Source organism: Rhinolophus sinicus, linkage group LG06, assembly GCF_036562045.2.
Source record: "Rhinolophus sinicus isolate RSC01 linkage group LG06, ASM3656204v1, whole genome shotgun sequence".
In the NCBI taxonomy this organism is placed as follows: Eukaryota; Metazoa; Chordata; class Mammalia; order Chiroptera; family Rhinolophidae; genus Rhinolophus; species Rhinolophus sinicus.
The window spans coordinates 96,826,799-96,848,496 of record NC_133756.1 but is presented as its reverse complement, the minus strand read 5'-3'; the positions used below and the strand labels follow the sequence as shown (position 1 = coordinate 96,848,496).

Below are 21,698 nucleotides of genomic sequence, written 5' to 3'. Positions count from 1 at the left end.
TAAGAAATATAATTATTGAGCAATTATTATGTATGAGAGTCAGCTGATCAGGCAAAATATTAGGAAATATAGTTTCCCAATGGCTTGAAACTAAAAGGGTAGCATATTAAAATTATGTTCTCATTCTCTGATAAAAGAATATAATATATATGTTCACCTGGAGAAACCAATATTTTCCTAACATTTACTCAAAGGAGGTAGTTCTTAGGGAACTTTGTAAAAAGGACACTGGAAAATGTATTGAATTTTCAGCCATGTTTTTAAAGAGAGAAACATTCAAACTATTATATATGTCTATACTTACTAACACAGTGATTATACTTAATAAATCTTATACTAACAATACTAAATACTTTGTTCAGTCATCCAAACCTTTTTTCAAAACTGTTTAGATACTAAACATTTCAATTATACTTTTTGCTAATACTGGATTATAGTTCAATGAGAATCTATTCATTTTTTCCCCTACTTTCCTATTTACCAAGTCATTTTTATTCTCACACTCAGTGTACCCAGGGTTGAAAATTGTGAAGGGCATCTTGCTTTCCATTAACATTTTCAGAACTCTCTAGCAAAACTCTCCAGTAAAAGCTATATTCCCAAGAGGCCCAAGCCATTCAACTACCAACTATACAATTACCTTTCAAGTCATTTCTCCCCTCAGAGATGACTTCGACTTTGACATCTGGTTCACAATCTTCCTTTCCATGCAAAGTCTTTGCCAAAATACTGGTGATTCAGCATTCATATGAATGAACAATACCCTGATCTCTCTCAATTCTTTTTTTCTCGAATGATTTTCTGTACCATTCTGCCTCAGATACACATTCCTTTTGTCCTACTGTGGACCTTGTCAACACCCATAACTCCTCTCCTTTAAAATCAGTAATTCAATTTACATCCTGCTTTCTGACTATAATATGGTATTTGCACAAGGATATTTAGACCAATGGAATAGGATAGAGTCTAGAAACATATTGTAGACCCACATGTTTGATTTTTGGCAAAGATAATACTGCATAGCAGGGAGGAAAGACTTGTCTTTTTATTAAATAGTGCTGAGTCAGTTGGATGACCATATGGAATTATAAATGACCCTTACCTCATGGCATACACAAAAATCAGTTCCAAGTGAACTGTAGATATAAGTATGGAGAGTGAAAAAGAAATGCTTCTGGAGATAACATAAGGAATATATTTATGATTTTAGGATGGGCAGAGATTTCTTATCTAGACATAAAAAGCACTAATCATGAAGGAGAAGATTGATAAATTTTCACCCCAAAACACCACTGAGATATTAAAAAGACAAACCACAGACTGAGAGAAGATATTTATAATGCATAATACTGACAAAGAGTTCATATCCGGAATATATGAAGAACTCTTACAATTAATAAGAAAAAGACTGTATTACAGAATTGTACACCTGAAATCTATGTACCGTGTTTCCCCAAAAATAAGACCTAGCTGGACAATCAGCTCTAATGCATCTTTTGAAGCAAATATTAATATAAGACCCGGTCTTATATTATATTATGTTAGATAAGACCAGGTCTTATAGTATAATAATACCGGATCTTATATTAATTTTTGCTCCAAAAGTTGCTTTAGAATTGACTGTCCAGCTAGGCCTTATTTTCGGGGAAACACAGTAACTTTACTAACAATTGTCACCCCGATAAACTTCAATTTAAAAAAAAAAGAAAAAGACAACCCAATTATATGAGTTGGGGTTCAACAAGAGAAGCAGAACCAGTAAGATATATTGAGTTATTGCAAGAGATTGGCTTATGTGAAAATGGGGGCTGTCTAGGCATGTCTGAAATTTTTAGGGCAGGACATGAGGAAGGGCAAGCCAGAACTCTCAGGGATAGAGTAAAATTGCTGTCCACAGGCAGAATGTTTTATAATCTCAAGGAAGCCTCAGTCCTGCTTATAAGGCCTTTGAACTGACTGAATCAGGTACACCGATTATCTAAGGTAATCTCCCTTAAAGCCAATTGATTATGGACTTTAATAACATCTACAAAATACCTTTACAGCAACACCTTCATTAGTGTTTGATTAAGTAACTGCAGACTGTAGACTAGGTAACACATCAAAAAGACCATCATACCAATTTTCTTTTAAAGCCAAAATATTGGAATAAGCTTCTCATAAAGGAGGCTAGCCAAATCAATAAACATATGAAAAGATCTCAGCTTCAGTCCTCAGGAAAATTCATATTAAAATAATTAGATATAGCTGTACACATTGGAATGGCTAAAGTTAAAAAGATGCAATATTAAGTGTTGTTAAAGATGTAATACCTGGAAACTTTCATATCTACTAAAGTTGAACATATGCATATCCTATGGCCCAGCAAGTCCAGTCCAACAGATTATGTGTGTGTGTCAGAAATTCATTGATATGTTAACCAAAAAAAGACGTGTACAAGAATTTTCATAGCAGCTTTATAGCCAGAACCTAGAGTTACCCCAAATGTCTTTCAACAATATATAAATAATGTGAAATTCCATTATTCATTCCATGAAATACCATAATGAAAATGAATCAGCCACTGCTAAGAAATGGTAACATGGATGAATCACACACCATAATGTAAAGCAAAAAAATCTACATTTCTATCAGGTTCAAGAACAGGTGAAACTATGGTGGGAGTTATGTGGAAATGGATAATGAGGAAAGATTTTTCAGTGCTGGTAATGTTCTATTTTTGATTTGGGTGGCTGTGCAATCTGGGTGTGTGTGTGTAATCGTATAATTATTTGTGCATATTTCTATAGGTGGTTATACTTCAGGTTTTTAAAAAACCAAATGATGAAATATTAAATACTAAATCTAAAATTAAAAAGAATGCATTGTTTTCCTTTTCCAGGAAGTATTAAGAATACCTTCAAGGAATCAAAAATTTGATTACTAGAAAGGACCAAAGATACAATTGCATTTAACTCCCATATTTTATGGATGAGGAACTTGGCCCACATAATAGTAAAATTGTATAGCCCAAGATGACACAGATAGTTTAAAGCAGAGCCTGATTTTGAATTGTAGCTCCAGTGTTCATACCTTAGTATAATCCTAGTTTTCATGAGATCAGAAATTTAATCAGACACTGAAGAAAATTATTCTAGGTTAAAATGATATGGCATTTACTATGTACCAATCACTATTCTAAGCACTTTACAGATCAAAACAAATTTAATTCTCCCAATAACTCTGTGAGGTAAATAACATTATTCCCATTTTATAAATGAGGAAAATGAGACACACAGAAGATTAATAACCTGTGTAAATCACATAGCTAGTATAGCTGGCATAGCAAGGATTAAAATGTAGGCATTCTGTCTCTAGCATCTGTGCCCTTAACTACTTAGCTATTATGCTTGTTTTTAAAAAACACTCTGTGTGAGGGGAATGGAGGTGTTAATGTATGTAATATACAAGAACAAGTTAAAGACTAATAAAAGAACCCTGTACTCACTGCCAATTTTAGAAATAGAAAATCACTACTATTGTTGAATCTCATATGCCCCTCCCCAATTGCATCCTCTTTCTGTCTTATAGAAATGACACCATATAGAATTATGTTAATGATTCAGAGCTTTTAAAAAATAATTTTACCACATGTAAGTATATCTCAAACAATATATTATTTAGTTTTGCTTAGTTTTGTAATTTATATATATGAAACCATTTCATCTATATTCTTTTTTTATTATTTGCATTCCATATTTTTTTATTTTTTTCAATTATAATTGACATTCAATATTAGTTTATATTAGTTTCAGGTGTATAGCATAGTGTTTAGATATTTGTATAATTTTTTTTTTTTTTTTTTTTTTTTTTAAATTAAATTTATTGGGGTGACAATTGTGAGTAAAATTACATAGATTTCAGGTGTACAATTCTGTATTACATCATCTATAAATCCCATTGTATGTTCATCACCCAGAGTCAGTTCTTCCATCACCATATATTCGATCCCCCTTACCCTCACCTCCCCCCACCCCCCTTACCCTCTGGCAACCACTAAACTATTGTCCGTGTCTATGAGTTTCTGTTTCTCATTTGTTTGTCTTGTTCTTTTGTTGTTTTTGGTTTATATACCACATATCAGTGAAATCACATGGTTCTCTGCTTTTTCTGTCTGACTTGTTTCGCTCAGCATTACTCTCTCAAGATCCATCCATGTTGTCACAAATGTTCCTATATCATCTTTTCTCACTGGCGAATAGTATTCCATTGTGTATATGTACCACAACTTCTTTATCCATTCATCTATCGAAGGACATTTTGGTTGTTTCCATGTCTTGGCCACCGTAAACAAAGCTGCAATGAACATTGGAGCACACGTGTCTTTATCTCTAAATGTTTTCAGATTTTTTGGGTAGATACCCAGGAGAGGGATTGCTGGGTCATATGGCAATTCTATTCGTAATTCTTTGAGGAACCTCCACACTGCCTTCCATAACGGCTGCACCAGTCTGCATTCCCACCAACAGTGTATGAGGGTTCCTTTTTCTCCACAACCTCTCCAACATTTGTTACTATTTGTCTTGTTGATGATAGCCATTCTGACTGGGGTGAGGTGATATCTCATTGTGGTTTTGATTTGCATTTCTCTGATGATTAGTGATGTTGAGCATTTTATCATATGTTTATTTGCCATTTGTATGTCCTCTTTGGAGAAATGTCTCTTCAAGTCCTCTGCCCATTTTTCAATTGGGTTGTTTGTTTTTTTGTTGTTGAGTTGCATGAGTTCCTTGTATATTCTGGATACTAGCCCCTTATCGGAGGCACTGTTAGCAAAAATCTTCTCCCATTCAGTTGGTGGCCTCTTTATTTTGTCAATGGTTTCTTTTGCTGTGCAGAAGCTTTTAAGTTTCATATAGTCCCATTCGTTTATTTTAGCTTTTACTTCCATTGCCTTTGGAGTCAAGTTCATAAAATGCTCTTTGAACCCAAGGTCCATAAGTTTAGTACCTATGTTTTCTTCTATGCAGTTTATTGTGTCAGGTCTTATGCTTAAGTCTTTGATCCATTTTGAATTAACTTTGGTACATGGTGACAGATAGCAGTCCAGTTTCATTCTTTTGCACGTGGCTATCCAATTCTCCCAGCACCATTTATTGAAGAGGCTGTCTTTGCTCCATTGTATTGTTTTAGCTTCATTGTCAAAAATTATCTGTCCATATTTATGTGGTTTTATTTCTGGGTTCTCAATTCTATTCCATTGGTCTATGTGTCTGTTTTTCTGCCAATACCATGCTGTTTTGATTATTGTGGCCCTGTAGTACAGGCCAAAGTCAGGAAGTGTGATACCTCCATTATAGTTCTTTTTCTTAAGATTGCTTTGGCTATTCGGGCTCTTTTGTGGTTCCAAACAAATCTGATGAGTGTTTGTTCTATTTCTTTAAAATATGCCATTGGGATTTTGATGGAGATTGCATTGAATCTGTATATTGCTTTGGGTAATATGGCCATTTTAACTATGTTGATTCTTCCAATCCATGAGCATGGAATGTCTTTCCATTTCTTTGTGTCTTCTTCAATTTCTTTCAAAAATGTCTTATAGTTTTCAGCATATAGGTCTTTCACATCCTTGGTTAAGTTTATCCCTAGGTATTTTATTCTTTTTGCTGCAATTGCAAAAGGAATTGTTTTTGTATTTATTTCTCTGAGATTTCATTGTTAGTATATAGGAAGGCAATGGATTTTGGTGCGTTGATTTTGTAGCCTGCAAATTTACTGTATTCGTTGATTGTTTCTAATAGCTTTTTGGTGGAGTCTTTAGGGTTTTCTATATATAGCATCATGTCATCTGCAAAGAGTGATAATTTAAATTCTTCACTCCCAATTTGGATCCCTTTTATTTCTTTCTCTTGCCTGATTGCTCTGGCAAGGACTTCCAACACTATGTTGAAAAGCAGAGGTGATAGGGGACATCCCTGTCGTGTTCCTGAACGTAGAGCAAAGGGCTTCAGCTTTTCTCCATTAATTATGAGATTAGCAGAGGGCTTGTCATATATGGCCTTTATTATGTTAAGGTATTTTCCTTCTATACCCATTTTATTAAGTGTTTTAATCATAAATGGATGTTGTATCTTGTCAAATGCTTTTTCTGCATCAATTGATATAATCATATGATTTTTGTCCTTTATTTTGTTTATGTGATGTATCACATTGATGGAGGATGTTGAACCATCCTTGTGCCCCGGGGATGAACCCCACTTGGTCGTGATGAATAATCTTTTTAATGCATTGTTGTATTCGATTTGCTAGAATTTTATTTAGGATTTTTGCATCGGTATTCATTAGAGATATTGGTCTGTAGTTTTCTTTTTTGTGCTGTCCTTACCAGGTTTTGGTATCAGGGTAATGTTGGCCTCATAAAATGAGTTAGGGAGTACTGTCTCTTCTTCAATTTTTGGAAGAGTTTGTGCAGAATTGGTATTAGATCCTCTTTGAAGGTTTGGTAGAATTCACTAGTGAAGCCATCTGGTCCCGGACTTTTGCTTTTGGGAAGGTTTTGGATGACTGATTCAATTTTGGTGATCGGTCTGTTTAGATTTTCCAGTTCTTCATGGTTCAGCCTTGAAGGCTATATGTTTCTAAGAACTTGTCCATTTCTTCTAGGTTGTTGAATTTGGTGGCATATAGTCCTTCATAGTATTCTTGGATGATCCTTTGTATTTCTGTGGTGTCCGTGATAACTTCCCTTTTACGTTTCTGATTTTGTTAATCAGTGTCTTCTCTTTTTATCTTAGTAAGTCTAGCCAAGGGTTTGTCAATTTTGTTAATCTTTTCAAAGAACCAGCTCTTTGTCACATTAATTTTTTCTATTGTCTTTTTGTTCTCTATTTCATTTAGTTCTGCTCTAATTTTTATTATTTCCTTTCTTCTGCTGACCTTGGGTTTTACTTGTTCTTCTTTTTCTAGTTCTTTAAGGTGTAACATGAGGTTATTTATTTGGGAGTTTTCTTGTTTCTTGAGATAGGCCTGTAATGAGATAAATTTCCCTCTTAAAACTGCTTTCGCTGCATCCCAGAAATTTTGGTAGGATGTATTTTCATTGTCATTTGTTTCTATGTATCTTTTGATCTCTCCTCTAATTTCTTCTTTGACCCAGTCCTTCTTTAAAAGTATGTTGTTTAATCTCCATGTATTTGTGTTTTTCCGCTTTCTTTTTACAGTTGATATCCAATTTCAAAGCCTTGTGATCAGAGAATATGCATGGTATGATTTCAATCTTCTTAAATTTGTTGAGACTGATTTTATGTCCCAATATATGGTCTATCCTTGAGAATGTTCCATGTACACTAGAAAAGAATGTATAGTCTGATGTTTTAGGATGAAGTGCTCTATAAATGTCAATTATGTCCATTTCATCTAATGTGTCATTTAGGGCTACTATTTCGTTATTTATTTTCTGTTTGGATGATCTATCCATAGCTGTCAATGATGTATTTAAGTCCCCTAGTATAATTGTGTTTTGGTCAATTTCTCCCTTTAGTTCTGTTAGTAGTTGCTTGGTGTATTTGTGCTCCCTGATTGGGGGCATAAATATTGATGACTGTTATGTCTTCTTGTTGTACAGTCCCTTCACCATTATGAAATGTCCATCTTTATCTCTTGTTATCATTTTCACCTTGAAGTCTGTTTCATCTGATATCATTATGGCTACACCTGATTTTCTCTGGGTACCATTTGCTTGGAGTGTCAATTTCCACCCTTTCACTTTGAGTCTATGCTTGTCCTTGTAGCTGAGATGTGTCTCTTGGAGACAGCATATGGTTGGGTTTAGTTTTTGATCCAATCTGCTACTCTGTGCCTTTTTATTGGTGAGTTCAGTCCATTTACATTTAGGGTGATTATTGATATGTGAGGATTTCCTGTCATTCTATCTTTAGTTTTCTGGTAAGGCTGTGTCTCCATTGTTTCTTTGCCTTTTGTTGTTGTCTATTATTTCTGTGTGGTGGTATTCTATGATGTTTCCTCTGTTTCTTCTTTTATTTCAGTATATATTTCAATTCTGGATTTATTTTGAGTGGTTACCCTTAAGTTTATGTAAAAGAAAGTTTGATATTTAGAGTATTCCATTTTCTTCAGCACGCTTACTTTCTCCATTCCCATATTCGGTTCAGGCCTTTACTCTCCCCTTTTTGAGTTTTGGTTGCCACAAATTGTCCCTGTTGATGGTGGTCGAATAGCCTCCTTTAGTATTTCTTGTAGTGCAGGTCGTGTATTAGAAAATTCCCTCAGCTTCTGTATGTCTGGAAAGGTCTTTATTCCTCCTTCATATGTGAAGGATATATGTGCTGGATATATTATTCTTGGCTCATGATTTCTCTCTTTCAATAGTTTGAATATTTGGTTCCACTCCCTCCTGGCTTTAGAGTTTCTGCTGAAAAACCTGATGATAGTCCTATTGGCTTTCCTTTTAGGTTACCGTCATCTTTTCCATGGCTGCCGTGAGAATTCTTTCTTTGTAGTTGATTTTAGACAGCTTTGATACAATGTGCCTTGGAGAAGGCCTTTTGGGATTGAGGTAACTAGGTGTTCTATTTGCTTCTTGGATTCGAGGGTCCAGTTCTGTCCACAAATTTGGGAAGTTCTCATCGACAATTTGTTTGAATATATTCTCTGTTCCTTCTCTCTTTCTTCTCCTTCTGGTATGCCCATTATTCTTATATTGCTCTTTCTGATGGAGTCAGAAAGTTCTTGTAGAGTTCTTTCATTTCTTTTAAGTCTCAAGTCTCTTTCTTCTTCTCTCTGTGTCATTTCCAGGTTTCTATCTTCGATGTCACTGATTCTTTCCTCCATCTGGTCAACTCTACTACCTAAGCTGGTTATTTCATTCTTAATTTCTTCTATTGAGTTCTTAATCTCCAGAAATTCTATTTGGTTCTTTTTTAAGATTTCAATCTCTTTCGTAAAATGCTCATGCTGTTCTTTGATTGAGTTTCTGAGTTCCTTTAACTGCCTATCTGTGTTTTCTTGTATCTCGTTGAGTTTTCTCAGAACTGCAATCTTGAATTCTCTGTCATTTAAGTCACATATTTCTGTATCTTTAAGTGCCTTCTCTGGAGATTTTTCACTTTCTTTCTGAGTTATCTTGTTGCCTTGGTTATTCATGGCGATTACTGGTTTACTATTTCTCTTCCTAGACATCTACAGGAGTGGCTTCTGCAACAGGTTGATAGAAAGCGGTCTTTCTTTTGTTTGCCAGTACTTGTTGGTAGAATGTTTTATTATTTCTCCAACTGCAACTTATTTTCCTTCTCCCACACAGTAGTGCTATGTTTTCTCTGCACTATTCCAACTTCTCACACAATGGGGGGATTCCCTGGGAGACGGGCTTCTCCTCTGTTAATAGTTCGTCTAGGTCACAGGGCGCAGTGTCCCGGTGGGTATGCGGAGAGCTTTTGATGTTCCAAAGCTCTTCCAGCTCCTGATTCAGAGCCCGTAGGTTTCAGCAGTTCTGTTTACTCCTGCAGGGATCCGCCCAGATAGGTGGGGTCAGGGTGAGTTGTGAGAGGTGGCCCAGAGCAATGGCGGCAACCACCACCACAGGTCCTGCTTCCACAGCTCTCTCCCTTTGCTGGAACTAGTTGGGCTGTGAAATTGTGTTTGCAGTCCACAGTTCTCAAAACAGCAAATTTTCTGTTGTTTTGATCTGACACTGCTACTGTTTCGCTTCTAGCACCGGGCAGGTGGGCGAGCTCTGGGAGGGAGGGGCGGCTAGTCTCAGTGCCTAAGGCCTGCTCGGCAGTGCGGGCTTAAACCACCGTTTTCAGCCCCTCAGTCTTTTCTCCGAGGTCTCTGCCGTGTGCTGTCCCCTCAGCCCTGTGGCTGGCGGAGCCCTAGCAGTCCGAGTTCTTCCCTCTCCCGCAGCTGCGGTAGTTCCGGGAAGCAGCGAGCTCGGAGCACTGAGCCAGGTCCGCGTCCCCCGCCCGCGCGTCTCCGTCTCCGCGCACTTCTCCCTTTCCTCCTCCTCCCTCCACTCGCGCGAATCTCCCACCTGTAGGCGATCTCAGTCGGCAGTGGGCCTCCTCGTGTCGCCCGTGTGCTGTGCAGGGAATCCCCTGTGGAGCTTCTGCTGTTCGACTCGTTGCAAACTCCAGGGGAGCCCCACAGAGGTCCACCTCACGCCGCCATTTTTTTCAAGAGTCCGATATTTGTATAATTTATTAAGTGATACCCCCTATAAATCTAGTACCCACCTGGTACCATACAATATTGTTGACGATATTCTCCATGCCCTACTTTACATTCCAGTGACTATTTTGTAACTACCAATTGGTCTTCTTATTCCCTTTACTTTTTTCACCCAGCTGTCTACCTCCCCTCACATCTGGCAACCATCAGTTTGTTCTCTGTTTCTAAGAGTCTGTTTCTGTTTTGTTTATTCATTTATATTATTCTTTAGAGTCCACATATAAGTGAAATTATATGGTATTTGTCTTTCTCTGTCTGACTTATTTCACTTAGCATAGTAACCTCAAGGTCCATTCATTTTGTCACAAATGATTTCATTCTTTTTTATGGCCAAGCAATATTCCATTGTATATATGTTCCACATCTTCTTTATCCAGTAGTCTATCTATGGACACTTGAGTTGCTTCCATATCTTGACTACTGTAAATAGTGCTACAGTGAACATAGGGATACATATATCTTTTTGAATTAGTGTTTTGAGGAATTTCCATACTGTTTTCCATAGTGGCTGCACCAATTTACAAACTCACCAGCAGTGCCTGAGGGTTCCCTGTTCTCCACATTCTTACCAACACTTGTTTTTGTTGACTTATTGATGATAGCCATTCTAACACGTATGAGATTATATCGTGGTTTTAATTTGTATTTCTCTGATGATTAGTGATGTTAAGCATCTTTTCATATGTCTGTTGGGCCATCTAAATGTCTTTTTGGGAGAAACATCTATTCAGGTCCTCTGCCCATTTTTTAATTGGACGTTGTAAATGATTTTAATTAATTCTTCCTATCCATGAGCATGGTATATGTTTCCATTTACTTGTATCTTCTTTAGTTTCTTTCTTCAGTGTGTTACAATTTTCCTAGTACAGGTCTTTCACCTCCTTGGTTAAATTTATTCCTGGGTACTTTTTTCAATGCAACTGTAAATGGGATTGTTTTCTTAATTTCTCTTTCTGATAGTTCATTATTGGTGTATAAAAATGCAACCAATTTTTTAATATTAATTTTGTATCCTGCTACTTTACTGAATTCATTTATCAGTTCTAGTAGTTTCTTGGTGGATTTTTTAGGGTATATTCGTCTATAATTTGCTTTTTTCAATTTCATTTTTTAGATTCACTGATTAGTTTATCTATACTTCATTCATATTCATTACTTTATTATATTTTGAATATTATAAGATTATGTGAAAAAAATTTATTCTATCATTAAATATTTGGATTGCTTTCAATTTATTTTATGAATAATGCTTTTAGGAACAGTTTTTTACATCTACTGATACACATGTTGCTGGGTCATAGGGTTTGTGTGTTTTTAACTTCACTAGGTAATGCCAAATTATTTTCCAGCGCAATATATGAAAGTTCCCTTTCTACCTGCTCACCAAAACTCTGGTAGTCAGGCTTTTTAATGTTTTCAATCTTATGGGTGAGAAATGCTGTCATTTCAATCTTATGGGTGAGAAATTTGCATTGACCTCATTACTAATGAATTGAACATTTTTCATGTTTTTGCACTATTCTCATTTCTTCTTCTGTGAAATGTCTGCTCTTGGTTTTCTTTTTTCCTTTATTGATAGGAGTTCTTTATATATTCTAGGATTCTATCCAGTTATATGTGTTGCAAATTTTTTCTACCAAATTGCGATTTGTAGTTTCACTTCTCTTGATGAATGTAAGTTTATTTTAATGGGGTCTTTTTCTTTGCAGCTGCTTGTATGTATTTAGTTTGTTTGTTTGTTTGTTTGTTTTTCTTGTTTTAATTTTGCAGTTCTAAGAAGAAAGATATTCATCTTGACAACTGTTCTTTAAAAAGAAAAATTCACACAAAATTAAACCAAAATTTAAAAAGAGAGAGGAGTTTGTCATAGCTGTTTAAAACAACATAATTTCAGGCAATAATGATCAGATCTTTGGAAGTACTTCTATGCTCTACATTATTTTAGACTATATATTTTAAGGGCTATATAAACAAACCATGGACTTCCAAGACTCTGGAAGGAAGGTTGGGTTTGAAAACCAGCTCATGCCTAAGAGATGTGATAGCTGTGTACAAATACATGAAGGTTTATTGTGTGAAAGAAGGAGAAAACAGAACTGAATGAGGTGATAAAAATTGCAAGGATGTGTTCAGTCCAGCCTAAGAAGGATCTGAGCTGATATCACCAACAATGGAGTAGTGGCTCCCATCACTAGCCATTAGAATGTCACTAGCACTCCCATCACTAGCACAGGTAGAATGTCCACGTCTGAGTGGCAAAGATCTATAAGTAAGAGGTTGAACTAGTTTATTTCTAAGATCTCTTCCAAAGCTATAATTCTATGAATGTTTCCAGAATTTTCCCTTGTTCATAATTAAGAATATGACAAATTTAAAAATACATAATACTTTACTAAAGATTAGTAGTTACTTTGAGTTTGGGTAATAAAACTATCATATCTAGAATTTTTGTATGAGATTAGAAATTTAGCCAGATATGCCAGTAAAAACTATATTATTTTTGCAAAAATACCAAGGTTCTCTCAGCTATTATATTAATTAGTAGATAGTATTTAAGTGCATGTATGTGAATGGAACAATATATAAACAGTTTTAAGCATATGCTGTATCTGTTTCTGGGATCAATAATCTACAGTCCATAAAACAGAACATCTACACCAAGAACAATAAAGCACAAAAACAAATAATTATGCTACAAATCAAGAAAGTACAAAAGTGTTGGTAGATCTTGCCCCCAGACAATTTGTGAACAGGCTGAAGGAAGGGAAAAATTCTTGATGAAGCAGTTACATGGCCAAGTTAATTTTCATTTACAGTATTTTTAAAGCTTTTCAAAAATGCAAAGATAGGGACCTTGCATGATTTAGGTGAAGACAATTCCAAGTATAGAAAACAATACAGAAACTTTATTGCTGCCCAAATGATCTCACTAGAAACTATAATATTTAATATACCTAGCATTTTTAGCTTATTTAGCATTTAGCATACTTGTGTGGATGGGAATAAACATAACACAGTGCTTTTCAAACTACAGGTCAAGACTTATTAGTGAATTATGAAACCAAATTAATGAGTGGTAAACAGAATTTTTTTAATGAAATATAATTTTAGAATCAGAATGTTCTAGAATAGAAACTGCCAGAGGGCATCATATATTGTAAAGGTAAATATGTTTCACAAACTATAATATATGCATCCTGGGTCACAATGCAAAATATATTTCTTTCTGAGAGACAGTCAAATAAGAATGAATGGTATGAGCTAGAATTTTAGATTTTAGAGACTTAAGTGCTTGGAGCTAAATCCTAGCTTTGCTCTTTACTGGCTTTGTGACCTTAGGCAAGTACCTTATCCTCTCCTGTGCCTTCATCTTTAAAAATCATGATGATAATAGTGCCTATAGCTTTAGAACAATGCCTGGGCAATTATAAATGCTCAATAAATATTAACTACAATTATGTTTTTATTTGTTACTCTAAAAGGTCAGATGTTCAATAACTAGCCAACTTTCTTAAAAAGTTGAAAGCTTTGTGTCTTTGTTGTTATATAGATTTAGATTGATTATATATAGTTATAGTTTTATACATATAGTTATAATATATGTCTATAACTATACATAACTATATAGCTATATATAGAAAGTACACATATATATTGGTTATAATAACATAAATTAGAGTCAATATTCAAACTCATGGTCTCCAGTACATAATTTCAGGGCTAAAATATTTTCATTTTTTCACCTACCTGAACTTTTATCACAAAAGCACACACACACACACACACACACACACACACACACACACCCATACCCATGTACTTGCCAAGATGTTTGTATGCTTACACACATATTCATCTTCTATGCCCCAGACCAGTTGAATTTTCTACCTTTCAGCCCCAAGAAATTTCTTAACTTCTTCAGCATTGTTGTTTTGTGCCTTTGCACATAACGTTCTTTTTGACATACAGTCCTTTTACTTGGGAACCTACTCCTCCTGTAAGAGCAAGCTCAGGCATAACCTTCTCTGTGAAACCTTTCTTTAGTCTTCCATTCTAGCCTCTGTGCTTTCACTTAATTCGGTTTTAGCTCTACATACAATCTACATGTATTCATTTTACTGTAATAATCCATTAATATTCTTCTCAACTAATGGACTTCAAAGTTTTTATTGTACCACTATCAATAAAAATTTTGAGCACATATCATATACATATATTTGCCATACACATGTATTACTGTACTAATATACATTAAGCATCTTAACCAAAATTGAAATTTTCAGAGTGAAAAGTGAAGTACAGACTTTTAAAATAATTTTTAAATTTTATATTTTATAAATAATACTTTTAATAATTATAAAAATAGTTTTGTTTATTGTGTATAAAATACTTTTCTCTCATATATTATTAATAATCCTCTGAATGCTTAGTTTCAAATGTCTTATCAATTATGATGACTTCATTTCATGTACCATCATTAGCTTATATCTCCAGTCACAATATGCATTTAGGGTGAAGTTTATTATTATAGCCTTTTGGATAATTTTTAAATTTGTGATCCTAACTTTGCTACAAGCATAATTATTCTTCATTGTCATCATGTGGCAGAGTTTGAAGCCAGAGTTAAGAGCTGCATCATCTCTGCCTTTCTTATTCACCTGTGCTTGCATTATTAGTATTATCTTTAATCTATTATTTTGCAAGAATGTTTTACTTAGTTATACAAAAAGCATAGAAAAATAATATAATAAATATTCATGTACCCACCACTCACCTTAAATAATGAAACATTACACATACAATGGAAGCCCTACAAAAGTCTTTCTTAGCCTCTTTCTCATTTTGTGAGGACTCATTCAGATGTTACGAGTATTTAGATACAAACATAACTTCCATAAACCCACTTACTAGAGCACACAAAATTTAGTACATTGAAGTGAAAACGCACTAATGAATAACACTGCCAACCTCACACACTTAGAATCGATCTCTACTCTTCCTCCAAGATAACTTTGTTCACTGTGTGCAATATATGCCCATTTTCCTTGCAAACTGACAAGACTGCCAGTGTCAACTATATATGTATTTTCCATCCAGTACCGGAAATCCATGTATGCCAAGGGCCGACTTAAATTATATGGGATTTTCAACTGCATGGGTGGTCATCGCCATTAACCCCCCAAGGGTTATCCAAGGGTCAACTGTTCTAGTAAAGTTTAATTTCTAAGTTTCAGATGATAAATATAAAGTGGAATTCTAATTTGTTCTTCCTGCACAGCAGTGATTTATTTGCATGTCCTCCTGGTGGTGCACCACACTTTAAAGGTCACTGCTCCAAACTATAAAACCCTGAAAAGCAGACATTTTGTTTAATTCATATCGCAGCTGTGCCATACATAGTACATGTAAGAGAAGCTCAATAAAAGTTTGCTGACTGAATGAAACTTAGAGTTTTCTGTGATGTTTGAAGGTAGTTTGGAAGTTTGTGGTGGATATATACTACCTACTCAACTTGTGTAAATTTTGACATTGTGCTGGCATTTGTTTAAGATTCTACTGTTATGAGAAGAAAACGAATTGTTGAAAATAAGCAGAGAAATCTTTTAGAGCAGAAAAAACAAAACCCTGGATCTGTAGGACAGAAGTACAGTAAGAATGTGAATGTAAGTACATTATTAGTAAAAATCTCTATTCATTGATGGAAAATTTCTTGGAAAACAGAATGTTCTTAAAGGACTGTGCTCCTGCTGTAAGCTGTGCACCACAATATAAATATAAGTATAGCCAAAGCCTTGTGAAGCAGTCTTGGGATCGCTATGCTAGGAACTTACTGTACTATAATTATTTGGTATATAGTCAACTCTGGAAAAAGAAAACTGAGGTTATTCACAACAAAGTTATTTAAACATACATTTAAAAAGAAAAGTAAATTAGAGGCATAGATAGAGGAAGTATGCTAATCATAAAGACAAATAAAATTCATGTGTTTAAATATCCTATTTGGGTCTGAGCTTCCTGGGAGACATAGCAAAAGGAAAATATTATGTTGTGTAGTTTTCAGGGTATATTGACAATGATTTTGTTTGAGGTAAACTATATTAAAAGACATTTCCCATTGAGGATCTTCAATAGGGAACCTTGAAGTTCATAATAGATATATCCCTATTAACAGTCAACAACAAATGAATAGGGAGTTTCTTATACGTGTTTGAAAAGAGGCCTTTAATAAAAATCAAAAGCATGATACTATTAATTTAAAAATTAGTGGAGGTACTTCTGTGAGAGTTAAGTATATGTGACCTAAAGATGACATTTTCTAGAGGTCTAACTTAATCCAAGAATTGAATTTAAAATATTAAAAATTCTAGATGGATGAGTGAATAGCAATTCTCTTGGAGTTTCAACTATAAATGTCACTTCTTCTGAATTTTTTAATAGAACTGGAATAGTGCCTTATGAAGAATTTATATTTCAAGTTATAGGTTGAGAGTCCTATTATTTATATATTGTAGGAACTATGGATTTTTATATAGATAAGATTGCTAATATGGAGAACAATCAACCATGATATATGTTATCAGCAAAACAAAAGTCACTTAGTTATTTATGTAAATTAAGATGTCCATTACCCATATATTCTTACTGCTTAATACCAAATACAGTACTTAGATGCAAACATAACTTCCTGGTTACAAATGTTATAATGACTAATAAGTCCTTTTTTTTTAACATCCGTGGTGTTCACATCAAACATCTCAAAATCTATGAACTGAACAAATTTTATCTTTATTTTTATTAATATATTTATATTTAAAAGTAATATGTATTACTTTTTTGTATAACTTTTTTTGCATAACTATTTTTGTATAACTTACTTTTTGTAATAGTTATAACAAAAAAATGAACAAACTAAATTTTAAATGCCTATTATTATTGCCCTCTTTAAATTCATCTTTGTTTTTCTGGCTCTTATTCCATACTTCTCTCTTGCTCCTTTGCATTTTACCTTACTGTCTTTAGAATCCATTTTTGTCCTTCTTTTTAAAAGCCTCACTTCCACATACACATCTTCCACTTACACACCCATTTACACATGTTCCAAAGTCTTGTTGTCTTTAGAATATGTCAGTATACCTAAATCAAAATTAAGTTTTGAAGTTTAATTTTTCATCCCTATTGTTTTGCTTTGATTTAGGATTTGGGGCTTTGTTGTCTTTTCACTCAAGATCTTAAACAAGGGTTCAGTTACTATAGCACTGTCCCCCATCACCTTGTATTAGAAAATGTACTTTATCATACCAGATTTTTTGCAGCCCACTACTTCTATGTGGAGAGAATCTGAAAGAGATCAATAAAAGATAGAAAAAGCACAATTACCACTTAGTGCCAGGGTCTCTGTCTAAGGTGTCTCAAGTCTATAGTGGCGATGAGACAAAGCTGCAAGAGCTATTGAAGGAGGGCTGTTGTAGAAACCTGCATCAATTACTCTAGATCAGATGGAACAAATGTGAGCGATAGTCATAGACAGGCAATTTTATCTGAGAGAAACAGTCATTTTTTAAGTGGAACAGAATGGGAGTAAAGAAGCAAAGTAGACCATATCCAGGGAGAAGAGTTGGTATCCCTCAGAGAGTGCTGAATGGGTGTGCTAATTGCCAGTGCTCTAAGATTTCCCATTTCCCAGTTGTATGCAGCACTGAGACAGCTATTTATGATTTAAGTTTTGTCATCTAAGATCCTTATCCTTGGTATTAACCATAATCAGAGGCTTTTGGTTAGTAGTTGTGATTCACCCTTACAATAAATCAACTAGATTATAAACCTTAAGGTAATTTTTTAACTTTCTTTTAATTAGTACTTTTGATTGCCACCCAACTTACTTCCCTCTTCCAATTATCCAAGACAACACTGCAACCTGAAAATTTTCCAAAATTGACAAAAAATATTTTTAAAAATATTTAGGTACCATAGAAAGACTTATTTCAATAATTCCTGATTTCTACTCAAAAATAAAGAAAAGAAAATATACAAGTTACATGAACAGTGGTAGCTGAAAATATATACAGCAAATAAAAGTATTTTATAAGTCAATATGTATTCATGAATTTTAAATATGAAATGTTCTGATTTAATATTCTATCTTTATAGAATTTTGGACAAAGTGTCCCACTAAGTTCAAGTGAGCCAAAACAAACTACAAGGGGTACTTCTAATACCGAAAAAGGTACGTTTTAGTTTAAACATTTTCCTCTGAGCTTTGTTCCCAGTGATTGTTTTTTCTTATATGTATTTTCCCAAATACTTACATATTATGTGACTGTTAAACCACCATTTTGGACCTGAATTCTCCTCACTCTGCACATTTAGGTTGTTGCCAGTTTTGTTTTGTTTTTTTTAATTTTTATTCTAAATAATAATGTACTGAGCATCTTTCTGCATCAAGCTTTTTCCTGACTTTTCAATTATTTCCATAAGATAGAGTCCCTGAATTGAAATCACAGTAAATGGCATGTAATTGGCACCTAATAAATATTTGTTGAATGAAACTCTGTATTAAATGACTTCAGTATCAAAGAATATAAGCATTATTACAGCATGTCACACATATTCCTAAAGTATTTTCCTGGGTGTATTATCATATAAATTCTTCTGGCAGGTGTGCTAACTTGAGGTAGAATCACTTCTATTATTTGCTTATGTCACAGGCAAAGAAATGGGGTTTGGTTGGTTTTGATTTGTACATCTTTCATTAATAATATGTTACTAACAATATGCTTAATTGTTTTTGTATGTATACTTATTTTTGGTGAATTGTTTCATATTTTACGCTTTAGATGTTGAAGTTTTGGTATTTTCTTATTTCTGTAAATTCTTTAAATATCAAGGATTCTAATCCTTATATTATTTGCAAATATGTTTACTACTTTATTATTTGCATCTCATTCCACATATGTTGTTATTTTTACATATAGAAGTCTTATTTTTTTTATTTTGTCATTCAATAAATTATTATTGAGAGCTAAGTTCCTACCTATAACTAAATATTGGATATATAACAATGAACAAAATATACAAAAGCCTTGCCCTTCAGAAATTTAAATTCTATTAGGGAAGATTAGCCTTAAATAAATCAGTTTTTGGTCTTTTCTTAGTGATTTCTCCATTACTTTTAAGCTCAAAGGACCTTCCCAATACAGAAATTTAGAGATGTTTCTTTTTCCTCTAGAGTGCTTTCATAGTTTGATTCATTAAATTTAATTCTTTAATTTCTTTGGAATTTGTTTAAATGGATAGTGTGAAATGAAACTCCAAATTGATTATTTCATGAACAACAAACAAATTTATTGAGTCATCTTTCCTTTCTCTCAACTCTTTGATCACATTTTAAGTTGTTATGTCTAATTTGATCTATTTCTAGGCTGTCAGTTCTGTTTAGCTGATCATCTAATTTTTTCATCTTAAGTTTCTTCTTTCTTATTCTTTTATTTATTACTTATCTTAGTTGCATTATAAGGACAATCTACTTTATCTTCTTTTTGTACTACCAATGAATAATTTAAAACAACACAAAAAAAATAATCTAAATAAAATGTGTTTTTACTTTCATTCAGGTAACACTCTAGGAATTGTTATTACCTCACTGCCATCATTTTTTTTTTTTACTGCCATTATTTTGAATATTTTTTTAATGAGGGATGGGAAAATCCTAAATATAAAGGATCCTGATAAATATAATGCAAAGTAACAAAAGATTCACTTGGTTTCTGTTAGTGAAATGAATACATACAGACATGTCAGTTAAGTATGTACAAGGGCTAATCCCGAAGACAAAAAAGTTTCAAAAAGAATAGTTACTATAAACTTTCTGTAGTTTCAGACAGTACTTCTGAGTTTTTGATGGCTGAAAACCTAGTGAAAGCTTCAGTGCCTGAGGATGAAATTCTAACTGTCATGAGTAGCAAGCAGCTACAAAAATCAAATCTGGCTTTAAATAAGGTCCAGGAATTTAACATCTGTGCGCTATCAGCTGAAGAACAGAAAATCCTACAGTCCCTTAATCGTCTCAATGAAAGGTTATACTGTAAGTATGGAAGAACATCTTTTGTAAGAAGTACTATATTTTGTATTTAGACTATTTTAATTAAATTTAACTTAAAAATTGAAAATAAAAATTCAAAATGTATTCAGATTATCACCTCTTAGATCAAGTACATAACAGTTAAAAATATATTTGAATATGCCAAACTATTTCAAGTATACCATACTTATGTCGTTTATAATGATGCCAATGTGTTTGGGAGGCTTAATGGTATTTTAGGAATGTATGAATACACTTCCATTTCAGCAATGTGACAGGCTAGGTATCTGTCCTGACCATCCATCAAAAACCACCATAAATTCTGGATTAAGTACTTTAAAAATCTTAAAAATAGCAATGAGCTAGTAAGAATATAAAAAGTTCTTAAGACCAGAAATGTAATATAGATAAGGACCCAGAAAGATATTGAGAGTGCTGCAGCCAGCTTTTGCCTTGAGAACATTTAACCCACAGAGTGAAATTCAGCTCTGCTTTTCATGGCCTCCCAGAGAAAAAGGTAAGAGGAGACAAAACCCGGGGCCTACTCAACATGAGTAGTCTAGTAGAAGATTATCCCATGTTAAGCTAGGTTTCCCAGAGAGCTACATCCTATAGAAACGTATGCACACTGAGAGATAGAGAAATGAAGAAAAGTTTGCATATCTTGAACTTCAGTATTGAGTGGACGAGGGGGGAAGACATGCAAGCTTTTTTCACCTTTCTCTGTCTCTGTGTGCATATATGTCTGTGTGGGATGTAGTTCTTTCTCTAAAAGATTTTGTTAACAGCAGACTCCTTCTAAAGGAAATTCTAAAGCATCCACTTCAGCAGACTGAAAATAATCTCAGATTGACAGTTGGAGAGGGTAAATTTGAATAGACATTGTATAAAACAAATGTAACAAAGTAGTATGTGTTTCAAAGAGAAAAAAGTTAGAATTTAAATACCTATCAAAATAATACATAAGTTGGAAGAACATAAATGGTCTTAAAGTGTACTAATATTCTTGTATTATTAAGGAATTGGGTAAAGATACAGATTAACTTTAGATGTTGACAACTAAAGTATGCCTGTGGTAATTACTAGGGTCAAATTTTATAATGTTCAAATTTCATAATCTAGATGGTTTACGCAGACATTAGCTTTATTATTATTAATTAAAATATGTGTGTGTGTTTTATATACTCTGTTAATTCTAAAATTTAAATTTAAAAATAACATGTTAATAAAAGACAAGGTTCTACAACCACAAAAGCAATATAAAACTAAAGCTATCAGTTTAAGAAACAAACAAAAGACACGTAAGTTTAAAACATCATGCAGTTTTTCAGAAAGGGTTTTTTTTTTTCTATTAGGTACTTCCAGATATTTAAATGCTTCATGTAAAACATTCTGC

At 33.8% G+C, this 21,698-nt stretch overlaps 1 protein-coding gene across 10 annotated transcripts in view; it reads left to right on the top strand.

The window, feature by feature from the left end:
* The window catches only part of CEP126 (centrosomal protein 126), a 70,600-nt gene that overhangs the window by 30,575 nt on the left and 18,327 nt on the right, over nucleotides 1-21,698 (top strand). For 9 of the 10 annotated variants that reach the window (XM_074335565.1, XM_074335566.1, XM_074335559.1 and 6 more), the window contains 3 exons: nucleotides 15,775-15,887; nucleotides 18,373-18,448; nucleotides 20,096-20,305. In XM_074335565.1, coding sequence (XP_074191666.1) covers nucleotides 15,775-15,887; nucleotides 18,373-18,448; nucleotides 20,096-20,305 — 399 coding nt within the window. Of the gene's footprint in view, nucleotides 1-15,774; nucleotides 15,888-18,372; nucleotides 18,449-20,095; nucleotides 20,306-21,698 lie in introns of those variants that run through there. The other variant, XM_019714508.2, reaches the window with a different exon arrangement.